Here is a 16,496-nt window from a genome sequence, read left to right on the forward strand (position 1 = left end):
TAAGCTTTACTGTATATCATAGCTGGTCCACATGCAAAAGACAACATGACAGGCTCTATTTTTTACTGCTAGCCTTGGATGAGACTTGTTTTTCATTGCTTGTGTTTCCAGCCACTAAAGTTGGAGTTCAAGCATTTGAAGAGGCTTATTTTCCATTGCTTCTGCATTTCTCAAGTGTGGAACTTGTGGTCTTCTAGATGTTGTTGAGACTCCAGCTGCCATCAGCCTCAACCAGCATGGCCAGCATGGGAGTTATAGGCCAGCAATATCTGGAGGATCACAGGTTCCCCATCTCTATACTAGAGAAATGAAAAATAAGCCTGATCAAAGGCCTTCACTCCAATTCTGCATTTTATTTTGTTTTTCGTAACTTTGTTTTTCATAACTTTTAGCAAAGGACTTTTTGTGAATTAAGGAACTTGTGTTTGTAGCTGATGCCATTCAGGAAATACATAGTGGCTCACTCACTATAAGCCTCAGGCTACGCTAAGCATCAGAGGAGAAGGGCAGGGAAGGGTCGCATATGCTGCCTGTACCGGTGCCAGTCATTGATGTGGCCACTATTGTTTCAGCTGTCTTCATTCTCACTCCGGTCTTCAGAAGCAGGTAGGGTTACGAGGAACGGTGGCATTACCCTGAATAGACCATGGAAGAAATGCACTGAACCAGAATTCCAAGAGATTGCAGTGGATCATTCAATCCAATATTTGTAGTGTTATATATGCTCATTGTGGTTTTTGTTCCTGTTAGACATGGTCACCATGTAGAAATGCCCTAAATATTTCAGGGACCTGCACATATCAGCCCAGCTGCTTGTGGACTCTTGAGATACCATCTCCCAAGCACACTGTATGATGGCAGCAGCTCGGCTCTTCCTCCTGTTACCTTGGCATCCTTGTTGAAAAGAGAGCAAGGACTGGAAGCAGAAGGATGGACTCCCTATAGACTGGTGTGGGTTCTAGTTTTTTCTCTTTTTTGTAGTGTATTCTGCAACATTTCATTGATGCAATAATAGTGTATCAATGAACCATTCACACGTCATTCTGCATTTTGGATTGTTCTACGGTACCTCCCTAATGATATGGCATTATTTCCATCTGGAAGGGCACTCTCCAGCTTTAGCACAACCATTTGCATTGTTTGGTGGTGTTTTATGTTTTGCCATTGTACATAGCCCTGATTTTTTTCCCCTCTCATATGGCAATAAAGAAATGCTTTTATGAATAAATAAGCAGAAGTGGGACAACACCCACTCACCTGAACTCTTGTGCTATAAAAAGTCACAAGATTTAAGCAGGAAGCTATGGGCTGCACACTGATAGGAAACGAAGCAGTACATCTGTCCTGAAACATTTGCGGGCGCAAAGAGCATTGAAAGTGGGGTTGTGTATAACCAGCCATATGCCATCATGAACACAAATCATCATGAATGCACAATAATAAAAAGGCCTTCTGGAAGGGCTCAAAGGCCAGTGGCACATCTAGACCAATGCTGTCCACCCTGGCCAAATTCACACATGATGCACAACCAATCGTTTAGTACCATGTAAACAAGCAGGAATGAGCCACTGAATCTTGACTTTATGCGCTCCCTAACCCCATCTCCTCCCATGCAGCTGGGAGAAAACTTTTCAGTTCAGTTTTTCTTTCAATGAATTCTGGAGCAGCATTAGGTATAAATGAGAGGTCATTGTTTAAAACTGTCTTCACTATTGGAGGCAATAAGATTCTGAATACTGGCTGCTAGAAAGTGCAGGAGGGGAGATGGTTGTTGAACATGGATCCTGCTTCCAGCTTTCCCATAAGCATCTGGTTGGCAACAGTGAGAACAGGGCTGGAATAGGTGGACCACTGGCCTCATCCAGCAAGCTATTCTTGTGTTTCTAAAAGAAACTTTCATCAGAGTTCAAACCAGGGTTTATGAAGCTGGCATGCTTAACTGTTGTTTGCTTTAAACCATGATGTTGTGTATATATAATGACAAGGCACATTTTGTGGAAAGTGAAAGTATGTTTTGTCCAAGTCACCATGCTTAAGAAGTTGAGCAAACTGGGACAATGACTCACAGTGGGCCTCCAGGTTCACAGGAAGAGGTCACCTTGCTAGGTGATATACTATAACAGGAGGCGACAGGGAATGAAATTGGAACCCACTCCGTGGAAAGAAAGTTGTTTAGCATTGAGTTATTGCCTCTTTGTCTCCATGGATTCTCATAGCAAAGACGTCTGCCATTTAAAAATCTTTTGGTGCAGTTAGTACCAAAGGAAAACCGAAGAGACAATTTATAAGACAGTTATGTTTCATTACTTCAACATGAAAAGAATATATTATATACACATGTTATAAGTTAGACTAGAAACCCATTTTGAGGTTCAGCAGGATGTAACATCTGCGCTAGCATTAGACACAGAGTCTACTATACAGCTGCATGACAGGAGTATGGCTGCATTTTCTGGCTTTGCTTCAAAATGGGGAAATTAGTAGAGTTAAGTACAATGACTAACGAGCTTCAAATTCATAGCGTCTTCATTACCACTCACCAGGTGTCAAGATCTTTTGCAATAAATGTCAGAATAATTTCTCCAGCTGTGTTTGAACACAATATGCTTATCTTCATGATTAAAATGTATTTGCATTTTTTGTTTCTCATATTTGGGTTGTTTTATAGTGAGTTATATACAAACTAGTGGGATATGTTGATAGAGTTCTAGAGGCACATTGTTAGGGAAACAAAATGATTGCTTGATCCCACACAGCATGTTTCTTTGTTGCAGTATAAATATTAATTGAAGTTCTGCAAGCTCATTGTTGTCTCTTCAGCCAGATAGAGGTTTTCAAGGATTTGAAGTATGGTCCAATGTATAGCCCAATGTTCCTCATTAACAATGCCATCTGTTTCACTAAGAGCACTTCAGATGTCACTGCTGACCAGCAACAGGAGTGATATACTGGGAAGTGCAGCACAGAAACCATCATGGCTGCTCTGCTTGCTGTTGCAGATACTGACCTACCAGTCTGTTATGGCAAGTTGTTGGTTTTGTGTTATATCTCGATCTGGCTTCTTTGTGTGGACCAGCACTGATCAAAACAGGGATTGCTCCCCTGAACTGCAAGCGTTGACCTGCAAAATACTGATCATCTGCAAACTCATTTGAGTAGACACACCCTTAGAATCCAAACTATTCATTTCAGCTTATGAGAAGCATGTCCCACTAAACTTGGTTCTTTTGAGTAAATTTGTTTGGGGTTCGGCTTTTAGGAGCACACGCCACGTACTGAATTTCCAGTCCAGTGGGTCAGGCAGCTTTTGGGTTAATATTTTGCTCTTTTTGCAAATTATACAGACATCATTTCATGCAACTCATGTCTGCTTAATACACAAACAACTGCTGACAAATCGGATAGCAGAATACACTGCAAGCAGAGAAAACAACATGCAGTCACTATAGGGTTATTCTTTATCCATCCAGAAATTTTAATCTGATTACCAAGTTACTTGGGAACATTATTGGACAGAGTAAGGGAAAAAGTTGTACTATTCCTCTTCACTTTTAAATAAGAATGATGAAAGTTATTTCCATGTGAGTAGATGAAACCCAAGTCATTATACTTATTTTACATGGCTCTTCCACAGAGACATAAACAAACTTTAATTGTAGTAAAGCATTACTTACAACACCAAGCTTTTACTGCATACATTTGCAGTGCCATTATTTCATGAGACATTAGAAAACATCATCTGCTCACCTGCACTGCCGCATATCAGCAGCAGAAGTTGCAAGTGACTGCTAATTACTATAGTGTGTTTAGTATTATTATCATCATTGTGCTTACCCTACACATTCAGGATTTGTATTCAAGTTAGGTAGATGAGACATTCATTCAGATATTCTTCCCCTATGTTGAATATGTAGGATTGCAAACAATGGCATGAAAGTATCTAGCAATTTGTTTTTATGTAGAGCAGATTACTGATTTTTTTAAAAAAAAACCCCAAAAAACTCAAGTTAAATATTGTGAGCTACACAAAATCTAAAATATAGGGACTTTCCACAGTACAGTATACTAAGTCAACATGTAATAGATTAAAAGCTGTAAATTCAGAGCTTCTGCTTAGAAATTTAAAGTTTCTGACATCATCTTCCACCATTCCATTAACTCTTCCTTTTCTTCTTCTTTTCTTTCAGACAGAGATTCCAGGTCAAAATCAACCTAGGCATGAGAAAAATAATAAAATAAAAAACAAGATTTTTTTATGCACATTGAACTTTTAATTGAAGTAACATCCTGAAATTTAGGACCTCAGAAATCCATGAAACAGCTTTCATGGTAGGGGCTGCAGTCTTATGCCTGTTAACTTGAAAGCAAACTTCCCTGAACACAGTGGGTCTTACTCCTGAAGAAACATAAATATGCTTTCTATGATTTAAGAGGAATGACGGGATATAAATTGAATAAATAATAACACATCAAATGTTCACCTTCTATGCTCCCACACCAGGAATGTTAAAAGGCCTTGAATATTACACAGAGAGCCTATGAGGTTACCTTGTGGGCACTGTATTATTGCACAATATACATCTAACCAATATGAAGTAACTGGCATGCAATACAAGGCTACGCCAACCAGGTGATACTTACCCTAATGGCAGGACTGAAGGGAACAGCCACTTTTTTAGTTATTGCTAGATAACCTGGTGCAGAGCCAGTCACTTTATAGTTTCCAGGTACGAGCAATCTCCAGTAATCACCATCCTTAGCTGTGGAAAAAGCAGTATGTTACCACTTCCAGAAATATTCTAGAACCAGCAGGGTCTACTTTGGTTTCTTTACTGCTTGTCAGGGACAGGGCTCCCCAGAGCGACGATGAGAGGAACAGGGAGTCAGTAGTTTTGCTTCCTTCTCAGCAGTTTGAAACCAGTCACCAGCAACCCCCTTCCTCCTTAGCAGGAGAAGAAGAGATAAATTCTTATGAAAGCGAAAGGAGGCTGAAGAGAGGCCGAGTCGCTGATAAGCAGTCTCTAACAATAACACAGGGGGGGCGGGGAATGATTCGTCAGAGGAAGAGGTAGGACGTCAGCCAGAACCTCCCCGTGCTCATAGGTTAACGAGGGTCAGGGAAAGGCGTCAATCAAGGAAGCAAAAGGAGGGGTTCTGGTGAACATCCTGTTGGTGCCGAAATTGGAACTCAGATGCCTCAACGTCTTGAAAGAGGCAGGAGCCGTGGGAGCTGTTCTGAGTTTGACTAATAGTATATATGGGATTGGGAGTGGTGGGGAGAGAGAATGTTCTTGACATGCACCCATTATATAAGCCCGTATCATTTTTTTATTTTTTTTATAATAATATTTATTAAAATTTCAGAGGACATACAAAAATATAAAAAGAAAAAAGAAGAAAAAAGACAAAAAGATACAAAATACAGAAAAATAAAAATAAAAATAGTTAAAAACAAATCAGTCATTCCATATCCTATCTTTCATCTGCCTATTTCCCTGACTTCCTCACACCTCCCTTTTTTTGTATCCTGATTCAGTCATTGTTTCAGCAAATCCTTTCTATATTTTAACTTATAACCAATTAATTAACTCTATACATCCTATCCATCTTTCACCATATTCTGATGTTCAATTTACCTTACTTTATTTAACCTTATCTTACCATAAAATACCTTAACCTTATCTTACCATAAAATACCGTAAAATACCTTAAAACTTAAAAACTTAATACTTATTTATCCTTATATCATTTCTGCTAAAGCCAGACAATTTCATTCCAATATTCTCCCTAATATTCATTAATTTTACACTAATTCCCAAAATAAAAATTTTCTTTATAGACTCTTCCAGTTTTCATCCAACGTCCCTTCTTCCTGGTCTCGGGTTGTGTCAGTCCTTATTATCCAATTCCATCTAGTCCATCAACCTGGTAGTCTGATATCCGAGGCTCTTAAGTCTCTTCCATGCCCCTTCTGCAGATCTTTTTCTTCTTGTTTATACTTGCACTTTTCCTTGTCTTTTGTTGGTCTCTTTCTTAGTTTCTTTCCTTTCTCCTTAGGGAGTAGGTCTCCGGGGAATTTCCATCCATACTCATGTCCATCTCCCCACGTCAAACCAGCCCATTCCCCACAGTCCCACTCCCCACAGTCATCAATATAATCCAAAAGATCTTTAATAGCATATTTCAAAATCTCTCCAAAGTTGAGATCCTCCTCAGCTCCAGACTCCCTCAGGCCTAATTCAAGTTCATTCTTCCAAAACAGCAGCTTACACTCCTGCAGGGCCTCGGGTCTCACCATTTGTGTTGCTTGAGGTCGCACCGTAGCTTCCTCCATTATTATCTGCCCTTGCATTTGCCCAGTCGAACCAGTTTCCTGGATTGGTCCCTGTATAATTTCTATGTCAATATTCCCTATTTGTCCACATTCACTAGTTGCAACAGTCATCAAATCCAACTTCTCATTCATCAAATCCACCTTCTCATGCAACTGCTCCAGCAAAGCACTTGTCTTGCAAAAAGCAAGCACCAGGACTTCTTCCAAACACATTTTTATTCAAGGTCACAGTCTGGTCCCACGATGTTAATCTCGCAGCTGTGAAATCCCCAAGTAAACTGCAGCAACAATTTGACAAGCTCCCTCTAGAGGATACAATTTCTATTTGTGTCCATCTTTTTAAATCATGTCCAACAAAAGAAAGTTACTTTCAGTTTTCAAATATTTTGTTTCTTTAGAATGCAACAGGCAGCATTGGAATCAATTTGTTTCTCTTTTTTCTTGCTGTCAAAATGTTCCATTCACAGTCAATGAACGTCTCCGATAATTTCTGTCTCTGGCACCCCGTTCCCAGGTTTGAGACGGTGGAAACTTATTTTCCTTTACTCCCTCTCCAGCAGGCTTGAACAGTTTAATTTCCCCCCCTTTTCTCCTGCTTCCAAGGGGGTTTTAATGGTTATAAATGAAGGAAATTTCAACCTTTGTAAAGCGACTTTCCAGGGTGTTAGCTTACAAGATTTTTGCTTCAGTCTATTTACAGAAAGCGGAAGGCGGACTTCCTGTTTTGAACCTTCCCACTTCGGTGCCAAATTAAAGTATTTCTTGATCCAATTTTCTGTTTCTACTCACGGGTACTTGTTTAGAATCCAATTGTCGACAGGAAAAAGTCAGCACTCTCCGGCAATGGCAATGCGGCTTCCCTCCGTGAAAATAGCAGTCAGTTCGCTGCACCGCGCCGATCACCCTACTTCACTCCGGAGCCCCAAAATGGGGTCCCCCGCGAGTAGGGGAGGCGCTCCTGGTGCTCTGCCGAACCCCACGTTCCCAGGCTTCTTCCACCTGGGATTTCTAGCGGGTCCCCACCTTCGCCGTGGTGGGTAGACCCAGTTTCCACGGAGCCAGTTCCTCCGTTCGGAGGAACTCCGCCATTTCGCCGATGCCGCTAACCCAGAAGTCCCCTATAAGCCCGTGTCATCACCTGTTTAAATGTATCACATATGACATAACTTACCTGAAGTAATATCATGGTTTAGTCCCTCTACAGAAATGGTGGCATTAGCAATGGGATTGCCCTGAAGATCTCTAACAAATCCTTTCACCCCCCGATGGATCTGAAAAAAATATTTCTTTGTTATCAATAGTCTGTATTTTCTTATGTGCTCTCTGTTACATCTGTTAAATAATCTTTTGAGCCTTGTGAGGTAGGCCAATATTGCCCTCATGTTAAATATGGTGCATTCAATCAGAGACACCCCTTCAAAACTGCAGGTTGATACCCCGGCTTGTTCCAAAGTGGTTAATCCTTGTTTCATGGTTTGGACAAATCAGGAAACTATGGTTAAATAGAGACATCTTTGAGTGAAGTGGCTGTATGTGCGAGCAAAAGGGTCATTCATACTTTGGCTTACTCAATTAAGCTGAGATATGGTTATCTGAATGCAGCCAGTGGCTTGACTAAGGCCATTTGGTGCATTAATGGCTGGGCTTTTAACCAGGGGCTTCCAAGCAAAAGAGTGCAGGACTTTGAGTCCAGGCATAACACGTCTTATGTTGGGACACCTTCTCCACTAGCTGGAAGTTCATAAACTCCAGAAACACAGAAGGTAACTTTGCAGCAGCAAAACAAAATAAAAACATATTGTCTACATAAGGCCATTCTAGTTTGCAGAATCTTTGCAGATGATTCTATGTGAAACAGTAAGTGCCTAACAGTTAACAAAGTTATCTTGTAGTGAAGGGTGAAAGCCTGCAATGCCCTCTGTATACATTTTACAAAGAATTAAATAGGCATGACTGAATGAGTCAGTCCTTGGGAATATTTTATTTGGCAAACTGGGCATTTCCTCCCTAGAAAAACTAGTTTTAAATGTGTTTTTATTCGTCTCTAGTTTTACTAGTAAACTACACTGAGTGCATCATAGTACCAGTTACAGAATTTCCTCTAGTTTGGGTTTATACAACAAAGCGTAACAAACCAATAATTCTTCTATATGGATTTTTCTTTTCCTTGGAGAAACTATTTATGAAACAGAAGGTTTCTGGGTGCTGATTACAGTGCTGTGATTGATCTCTAATCAAATTCTGTAATATGCAATTATGATGGCCATACTGGGAAGTGTTCAACCTTGCAGTTTTACAATCTATTACTTCTCATAGTTACAGCGAGTAAGCATATCCTGTTGCAAGAACAATAGGACATTTAAATTGCAATTCCTATGCAGATACTCTTGGTGAGTAAGCCTCACGGGGCAACAAGATTTGTTTCTGAGTGTACCTGCATGGCACTGTGTTGTGGAGCTGTGGTCTAAGCCACTGAGCCTCTTGGGCTTGCCAATCAGAAGGTCGGTGGTTCGAATCCCCCTGACCGGGTGAACTCCGATTTCTCTTTCCCAGCTTCTGCCAACCTAGCAGTTCAAAAGTACACCAGTGCAAGTAGATAAATAGGTACCACTGCGGCGGAAAAGTAAAGGGCGTTTCCATGCCCTCTGGCTTCCGTCACGGTGTTCCATTGCACCAGAAGCGGTTTAGTCATGCTGGCCACATGACCTAGAAAGCTGTCTTTGGACAAACGCTGGCTCCCTTGGCCTGAAGCGAGATGAGCACCGCAAACCCATAGTCGCCTTTGACTGGACTTAACCGTTCAGGGGTCCTCTACCTTTTTATCTTACTGTGTTGTTAGTCTGTATGGACCGCATCTAAGTAGTATGCAGAGTAGACCCTAAGGCAATTAATTTAAATGAGACTACTCTGACTTGGTCAGATGCCACCCTGTATACTTTTCCCACCACAGTGAAATGACCATACTAGGGAACAGTACAAGTGACAACCATTAGGCATTTTTTAGAAATAATAGCAGATATTCTGAGGGATCTGATGCATTAGACCTGGTCAGGCATTCAGATTCCTCATGCAACAAGGCCAAAGCTCTAGCTTCACCCCACTTCCCTCCACAAGGCAGAGGAATAGCTACTGAAGTAGGTAAACGTTTGAACTCATGTAAGCTCCCATACAATTTGGAGTCCGGATCTCCCAAGGACTCTCACTGCCTGGGGAGGATACATGAGTATAGCAGACTCCCCAATTCAGATACCTGTCTCTAACTTATGGAAGAGCATGTACACTCATTCCCTCTCTTGCTATTGCAGTTGTGTGATGGATTAGAAAGCCTGAATGGGCCTTTTGTGTGAGCTGTAATACAGTGCTGGTGATTCAGAAAACTAGTGCTCTCAGCTAAAAGTTACCAACTTTTAATAAATCTTTTGTAAACAGGACTGACATTTCAGTGCAAGAACACATTCTATTCTCAAATCCCCAAGCAGGGGGAGAATTTATGCAATTGTTTCTGAGAGCAAACCATGATCACATGGTAATCTTTCCTTGCCATTCTACTGTGGGGTTAAGCTTTCGTGTAAAAAGGTAGCCTCATGTGGTTAGGTTCATAATCATGTTTTGAAGTGGTTTGAACATAAATCAATATGTGATTAAATCCCCAGTGTGAGCATATGGAGTACAACTAAGCAGAAGACGGTTTAACTATTGATGAACAATTGGATAAAACTAATCTGGGGTTGGTTCCTGCCCCACTCATGCCATGACTTGCCCTTCCTACTTCTCTTTTACCTGCTCAATATAATTGATAAGTGAATTCTTGTTGTCCTCCCAGTAACTCTTCAGTGTTTCCTCTGGAGGGAATTTTTCACAGCTAAGCTCCACAGTGATTTCAAAACAATTGCTGCTGAGGTAGTTGAAGTCCTGCATGCCTGCATTATAAGCATACAGACAGGTTGACATTTGGACAAGCATTGAGTTCTATGCAATGAAAACAGGACTTAAAATATGTCTCTGTATAATCTCGAAAGCAGGTCTCCAGCCCTACAATCTGTTTTTAAAAGTCTCACACATATATTTCAGGGTTGTTGTTGTTTTTTTTCAATTTTAAGAATGGTTTTCTCCATGGCGTCAAAGTTTTCAGAAATGTTGTCCTCTCAAATTAATGTAAATTAGCTAAAGGCCACCCAGAGATAAGCAGATGTATAATATAGGAGAATCAGGGCTAACGTTTATTTCTTATTTGCTTGAAGTATTCACACTGCCCTTTAGTATATAAAACTCCCTGGGCAGCTAACAACTCACTCAATATGTGATTCTTGAACTCAAGTCAGATACATAATGCGCTGAAATGGCTAACTTCGTGCAATGAATATCTTGGCAGTCACAGCTCTGTTAATGATTGTATGAAGCCTAATATTGCATCTGGTGCGTATATTCCACTGGGATACATTTGGCTCAAAAAGTTCCATTTTCGGAAGCCAAAAAAACAGTTTCCAGGTATAGTTCAATTAATTCCAGATGAACAAGGAAACATGTTATTATGTGTACAATAAAACATGCAAATGACAGATAGTGGCACAGCCAATGAAGCTTCAAGAAATAATTTGAAACAGGGGTTTCTTCCTAATCCTGCAATTCACCAAAAAGAAAAACCAAAGGCAATGTACCAGTGCTAATGATGTGGAGGAGACTTTAAAATGTTGGAGCCAATGTTAAAATGTGTGTCGACAGTACACATTACCAGCTGCACATGTTTAAGACATTATGAACCAATCAAAGACATATGCTCACCAATGAAAAAGGAAGGAAGGAGTGGGGTGATGAGTGAGTGAGTGAGTGAGTGAGTGAATGAATGAATAAATAAATAGGAGTAGGCTTCTGTATATGCATCTCCTTCTGAATCAAGAACTAAATATACAGAATGTTCTAATGCCAACATAGTTGGAATGCCCTACATAGAGCTCACCATAGTCAGCACTGATCACCTGAATGGTGAGGTGCAGACCTGAATGTAGGTTCTCTCTTATCATCAGGGTTGAGAACAGGAGACAAAGGAAAGTAAGCCTGAGTTTAGGGGGCGGGGCTTCCTTGAAAAGATTGTCAGTGGTGTCCAACTTGACAACCGTGCATTCAAGTCTCCAGATTTTGGCTACATTTTGTTTTTCATATATACCAAATATTTTAAATGTGGCAACTAAATACTCTGTGACGCTTGAAGATTGATATCTCCAACAAACTCTACGCAATGTAACAGAAGGTTATTTTCACAATAAAGACTGTTAAACACTGTTATTGGGTTGTTGTTTTCATTTTGATTATATATATATATAGTGGTTTTTATGTTGATCTTATCTGTGAACTGCCCTGAAACCTCCAGGTAAATAAATAAATTAAAAAACAAACAAACAAACAAACAAATCAATGGTGCTCCATTTAAAAAACAAATAAAGCTTAAGAAAAATGTGGTGTTGATGCAATTCACTGTAAATACATTTTGCATAAATGCTAAGATGAATGTGTAATGCAAATGACAGTGGCTACTCAGAATTAAGACTTATTGTGGGGCTTCAGTGGGGCTTACTCCCAGGTAAGTAGGGTTAGGATTACAGCCGTAGACATTGAGGGTGGTATTCTAGACTAGTCCTTCTTAGAGTAGACCCCCTGATGGACATGACTAACTTAGAGTCATTACTTTTACTGAGTCTGCTCTGACTACAACTCCACATTTTTAAGTCAGCCCTACATTACAAAAGTCTGCTAATTTCATAATGTGTCACAGCATTGCATGCAGGACATCTTGTTCCCCTTTGTATTTGCTATACAGAGCCTCCATTTGCTATAGTAAAACCTATGCCACGAATGTTCGTTGTGTGCCCAACAATAATAATTTAATTAAAATGAGTTAACAGCTGCAAGAGTTGCAGATTAGGCTGACAACACCTTAAAAGCAAAGACCGCAGTCCTGCAGCCTGTAAAGTTGCTTTGCTCCTATTGACTTCAATAGGACTTAAGCAGCTAATGTACTGGAATATATCCATCAGCAGTGAAAATGCAGTCTGGCTGCAGGACAAGGTAATCTTCTTGCTGGTGCTATTTCTGTGCGGGAGAATCAGATTAGTCCCCCTTAATCCTGCACTTTGGGAGCCCTTTTAGGAATACAGACTAGCAATGCTCAGGGGTGCTTAAAAGCAGAGGAAAACCCTCCAATGTCTGGCTATTATGTGTCTTAGGGAAAATTGACTGTTTCACTCATATTCATCTATACATGCAATGTGACCTGGTATATATATGGTATATATGCATAGCTGTTTTCCCCCTTTCCTCTGCCTCTTACATCCTCTCTCTGGTCACATATTAAGCTTTTTGTGTGGCAGGGTTTATCCCTCCAAATTACTTGGTGGTTAGCCTCTACAATGTCGGGATACTTTTGTAGTAGATACAAGAAATAGCAAGGTAGGCAACAGTCAGTATGACTGTCACTGATCGTTGTGAGTACAAATCATTTATTCCTAAAGGGCCACTTCTCTCATCACATTTGAGAGATGAGCTTCCAGAAGACACATTTAACTCTGTAGAGATGTGCAAAGGTGTTGACGGAACAGTAATACATTTTGCCAAGTTAGATTTACATAAGTGGAGGCAATTTTTTAAAAGTTGCAAGTTTTAGCTCCAGTGAAGGGAAGCAGCAGCTGATTTGCTGCTGAGACCCACTGTCCATTCACGTGTGTTGGTGTATGTGTATACACTATAATTGTTATTCTCTACAATAAATGAATCTCTGAAGTATCGTAACACATTGGCACAAACCTCCTGGAACACTGTACCAAGCCCCACCATTGGTTGTTCCGTCTATGAAACTGCTGTCGTCATCATTCTTGCGACACGGTGGCCTGTTTGGATCAGACATGGCGGGATTAAAGGATGAATAGCTTCGAGCTAAGCTTTGGAAAATAGCGTCATCTGGGCAGGGGCTGTATTCATGTGCACTACCTGAGGAAATAAAACCAAAAACATGTAGAGGAACAGATAGACTTATTTTTTTCTGTGTTGTTCTGTGTCTGTTGCTTTTGCCCAAAGTATTTACTATTGGGGGTGGGGGAAGTCTCATAGGAAAAAGGCTGGATGCACTTAATTTATTTATTTAAAATCATTTTTAGACTACTTTCCATTTTTAAAAGATTATCAGAGCCATTTAAAACAATAAATCCAAGTTCAATAAAAGAGCTCAGAACAATAAAACAATCATGAATACAAAAACAAAGGTAGCTAAAACTGTCCTTATTTGTATTGATTTAAATCTAGACACATTACACATAAAAATCAGGCAGCCATGTTGCAGTTAAAATTATCTGAGCAAGAATAATGCATTTTAATCTGCAAATATTTCTTAAGAAAAATAAAATACGGTGAGATCAACTACCTGATGATCACCAAAGAGAAATAAGATTATTGTTATTTCCACAACTTTTATTTTAATTTTAGGATTTTTAATTGATGCAAAATGGCATGGATCAGTTGGTCACAGTGTAGTCTTCATACTGTGGATGTCGTTTCAAGTTACAGGGCAAAAGCAGAGTGCATTCATCTCACATATGTCATTTAGCGACTAACATTTAGGGACACATTTACACATTTACATTTTATAAAGATTACATATGAGATATTTTAAAAGATACTTAAGATGTAGGGTGTGAATGTGATATATCTGTAGATATATGCACCAGAGAACAAGCATTGGCTGCAGCTCCCTATTAATTATAGATCCAGAAACAAAGCTAGGTTTTCTGAAACAATGCCTGTGGTAACAGAAAGTTTAAAGAGTGACTATTAGAAGACCTGATTTGGCCATAATGATAAACTATGATTTTTTGCATGAGCCTCTCGCTTGTGCCCCAGTGTGGCCAAGATAGAAATTAACCATAGTTTAGCATTATGTCTAAACTCTCACCTGTGGTTAATGTTGAAACAAGCCAGTTTATAAACCATAGTTTAAACTGGCTCATTTTAGTAAGCAACCATGCCCTTGCAGGGTGCTGAATGAGGCCACCTTTCCTCCACTGCTGACTTCTGGTGTCTACAGTTAATTCTAAACCAGGGGCCAGCAAACTTTTTCAGCAGGGGGCCGGTCCACTGTCCCTCAGACCTTGTGGTGGGGCTGGACCATATTTTGGAGGGGGGAGGGAATGAACGAATTCCTATGCCCCATAAATAACCCAGAGATGCATATTAAATAAAAGCACACATTCTACTCATGTAAAAACACACTGATTCCCGGACCGTTCACGGGCCGGATTTGGAAGGTGATTGGGCTGGATCCGGCCCCCGGGCCTTTGGTTGCCTACCCCTGTTCTAAACTTTACTCTCACACTGTAGCAGCGATCAGTAATTCTATCAGCTGCCAGTGGCATGCAGAAATACTGTAACTTTCTGAAGACATTACATATTGCCACAGAATTATGGAAACTGAACTTTCTACAGCGCCAAAATGATGGCATATTTCACATGCCTTAGAAATGAATAGATTGCACATTCAAGTGTATTGTACATACCAGTTCGAGTCTCATCATAAGGGTAGTTTGCTACAAGGTCCCCACCATGGAGGTTGGCAGACAGCACAAAGGGGATATCCATAATCCAGTGAATTACACTTTTTGTTTCAGGCGCAAGCTATTGAAGAAGAAACATGTATTATTCACCAGCACTTCAAAGCCAGTAAATAGGTTAATACTGTATAACAAGCGCTATCACATAAGCTTTATTTAGAGTCCTGTGAAATTCCATGACTTCTGAAAATTGAATCAGAATTACATTATATCTTCAGGATGTACCAATAAAAGGTGCTGGTGTATGATTACAACACACAAGTTTACTAATAGGTGCACTACACAAGTTGAGTGTAGTAAAAGGTAAAGGTAAAGGGACCCCTGACCATTAGGTCCAGTCGTGACCGACTCGGGTTGCTGTGCTCATCTCGCTTTATTGACTGAGGGAGCCGGCGTACAGCTTCTGGGTCATGTGGCCAACATGACTAAGCCGTTTCTGGCGAACCAAAGCAGCGCACGGAAATGCCGTGTACCTATTTATCTACTTGCACTTTGACGTGTTTTCGAACTGCTAGGTTGGCAGCAGCAGGGACCGAGCAATGGGAGCTCACCCTGTTGCGGGGATTTGAACCGCCGACCTTGCGATTGGCAAGCCCTAGGCTCTGTGGTTTAACCCACAGTGCCATCCACGTCCCAGCTGAGTGTAGACTTAGGCCTAAACGCAACACATTAATGGGCTTCAGCCATCTTAACTCTCTGTTGGATTTAGGCCTCAGAGTCACACAATATGTGTATGTGAAGAAGCCCACAGAGGTCCCCTGCTGCCTTCACCCATTTCTGGCCTTGGGTCCAACTGAATATTCAGAAGAGATCTGGATCTCCAGGGAATGTCTAAGCAGCAGCAGGTTGAATTTGTAGGGGCGAAAATATGCCACTCTAGAAGCAAGTGGCTAGACTTTTATTCTGTCAGACCTTTAGCCTTAAGGAATTTTATGCTTGGTTATGGCCTCTTTGATATTCTTTGTTGCCTAACTTTACTGTTCTTTGTATTCTCTGTTTTTAATGTTTTATTATTGCGATCATTGGACTTTTGCTGTATTTGTTTGTACCATAAGGCACTTTGAGGGTCTTCCAATGGGAAAATGGCCCGTAAATACTAAAACAAATGAACAAAGAAGTGTTGAGAATACATTTGAGGTCAAGTATGCCCTTCTGCTCTACTCTAGCAAGAAAAAAGGATGCTCTTTAAAAAGATGTTCTAGCATCATGCTCTTAAAAACACTAACATGTCCTGTCCTGAAGCCCTTGTGCATCCTATCTTGAATTCCTAGTTCTGATCCTGTCTGCTTGCCTTTTCAGCATTCCTGGTCCAGAGAAGACCTCAAGTTGAAACCTAAAAAAATACTCCTCTGGATTTTGCACAACCTTTGGTTTTCACCTTGCTCTTGACCATATTATACATAGGTTCTGGCCATTTGTCTACATCCATCTGCAACCACATAGACAAAAGGAGAGGAGTACCAAAAGGTGGTGGAGGGGAAGGTCTTTCCTCTGTAGAGTAAAACTAGTCATCTGAAAGAAACATGCTACGGAAATCTAGAAAGGTTTATCATGTGCTGAAATATTTG

General features: G+C 40.5%; 1 protein-coding gene across 1 annotated transcript in view; it reads right to left on the bottom strand.

Annotated features, from left to right (window-relative positions):
• Positions 1 to 3,451: 3,451 nt before the first annotated feature.
• CPE (carboxypeptidase E) overlaps positions 3,452 to 16,496 on the bottom strand; it is a 70,612-nt gene continuing 57,567 nt past the window's right edge. Inside the window, exons 4-9 of the mRNA XM_083631251.1 lie at positions 14,875 to 14,992; positions 13,133 to 13,315; positions 10,115 to 10,254; positions 7,506 to 7,605; positions 4,642 to 4,760; positions 3,452 to 4,212 (exon numbers count right to left, since the gene is read on the bottom strand). Of these exons, the coding sequence (XP_083487377.1) occupies positions 4,114 to 4,212; positions 4,642 to 4,760; positions 7,506 to 7,605; positions 10,115 to 10,254; positions 13,133 to 13,315; positions 14,875 to 14,992 (759 nt within the window). The 3' untranslated portion in view covers positions 3,452 to 4,113. The remainder of the gene's footprint in view (positions 4,213 to 4,641; positions 4,761 to 7,505; positions 7,606 to 10,114; positions 10,255 to 13,132; positions 13,316 to 14,874; positions 14,993 to 16,496) is intronic.

This window comes from Podarcis filfolensis (genome assembly GCF_964270895.1).
Source record: "Podarcis filfolensis genome assembly, chromosome: 9".
In the NCBI taxonomy this organism is placed as follows: domain Eukaryota; kingdom Metazoa; phylum Chordata; class Lepidosauria; order Squamata; family Lacertidae; genus Podarcis; species Podarcis filfolensis.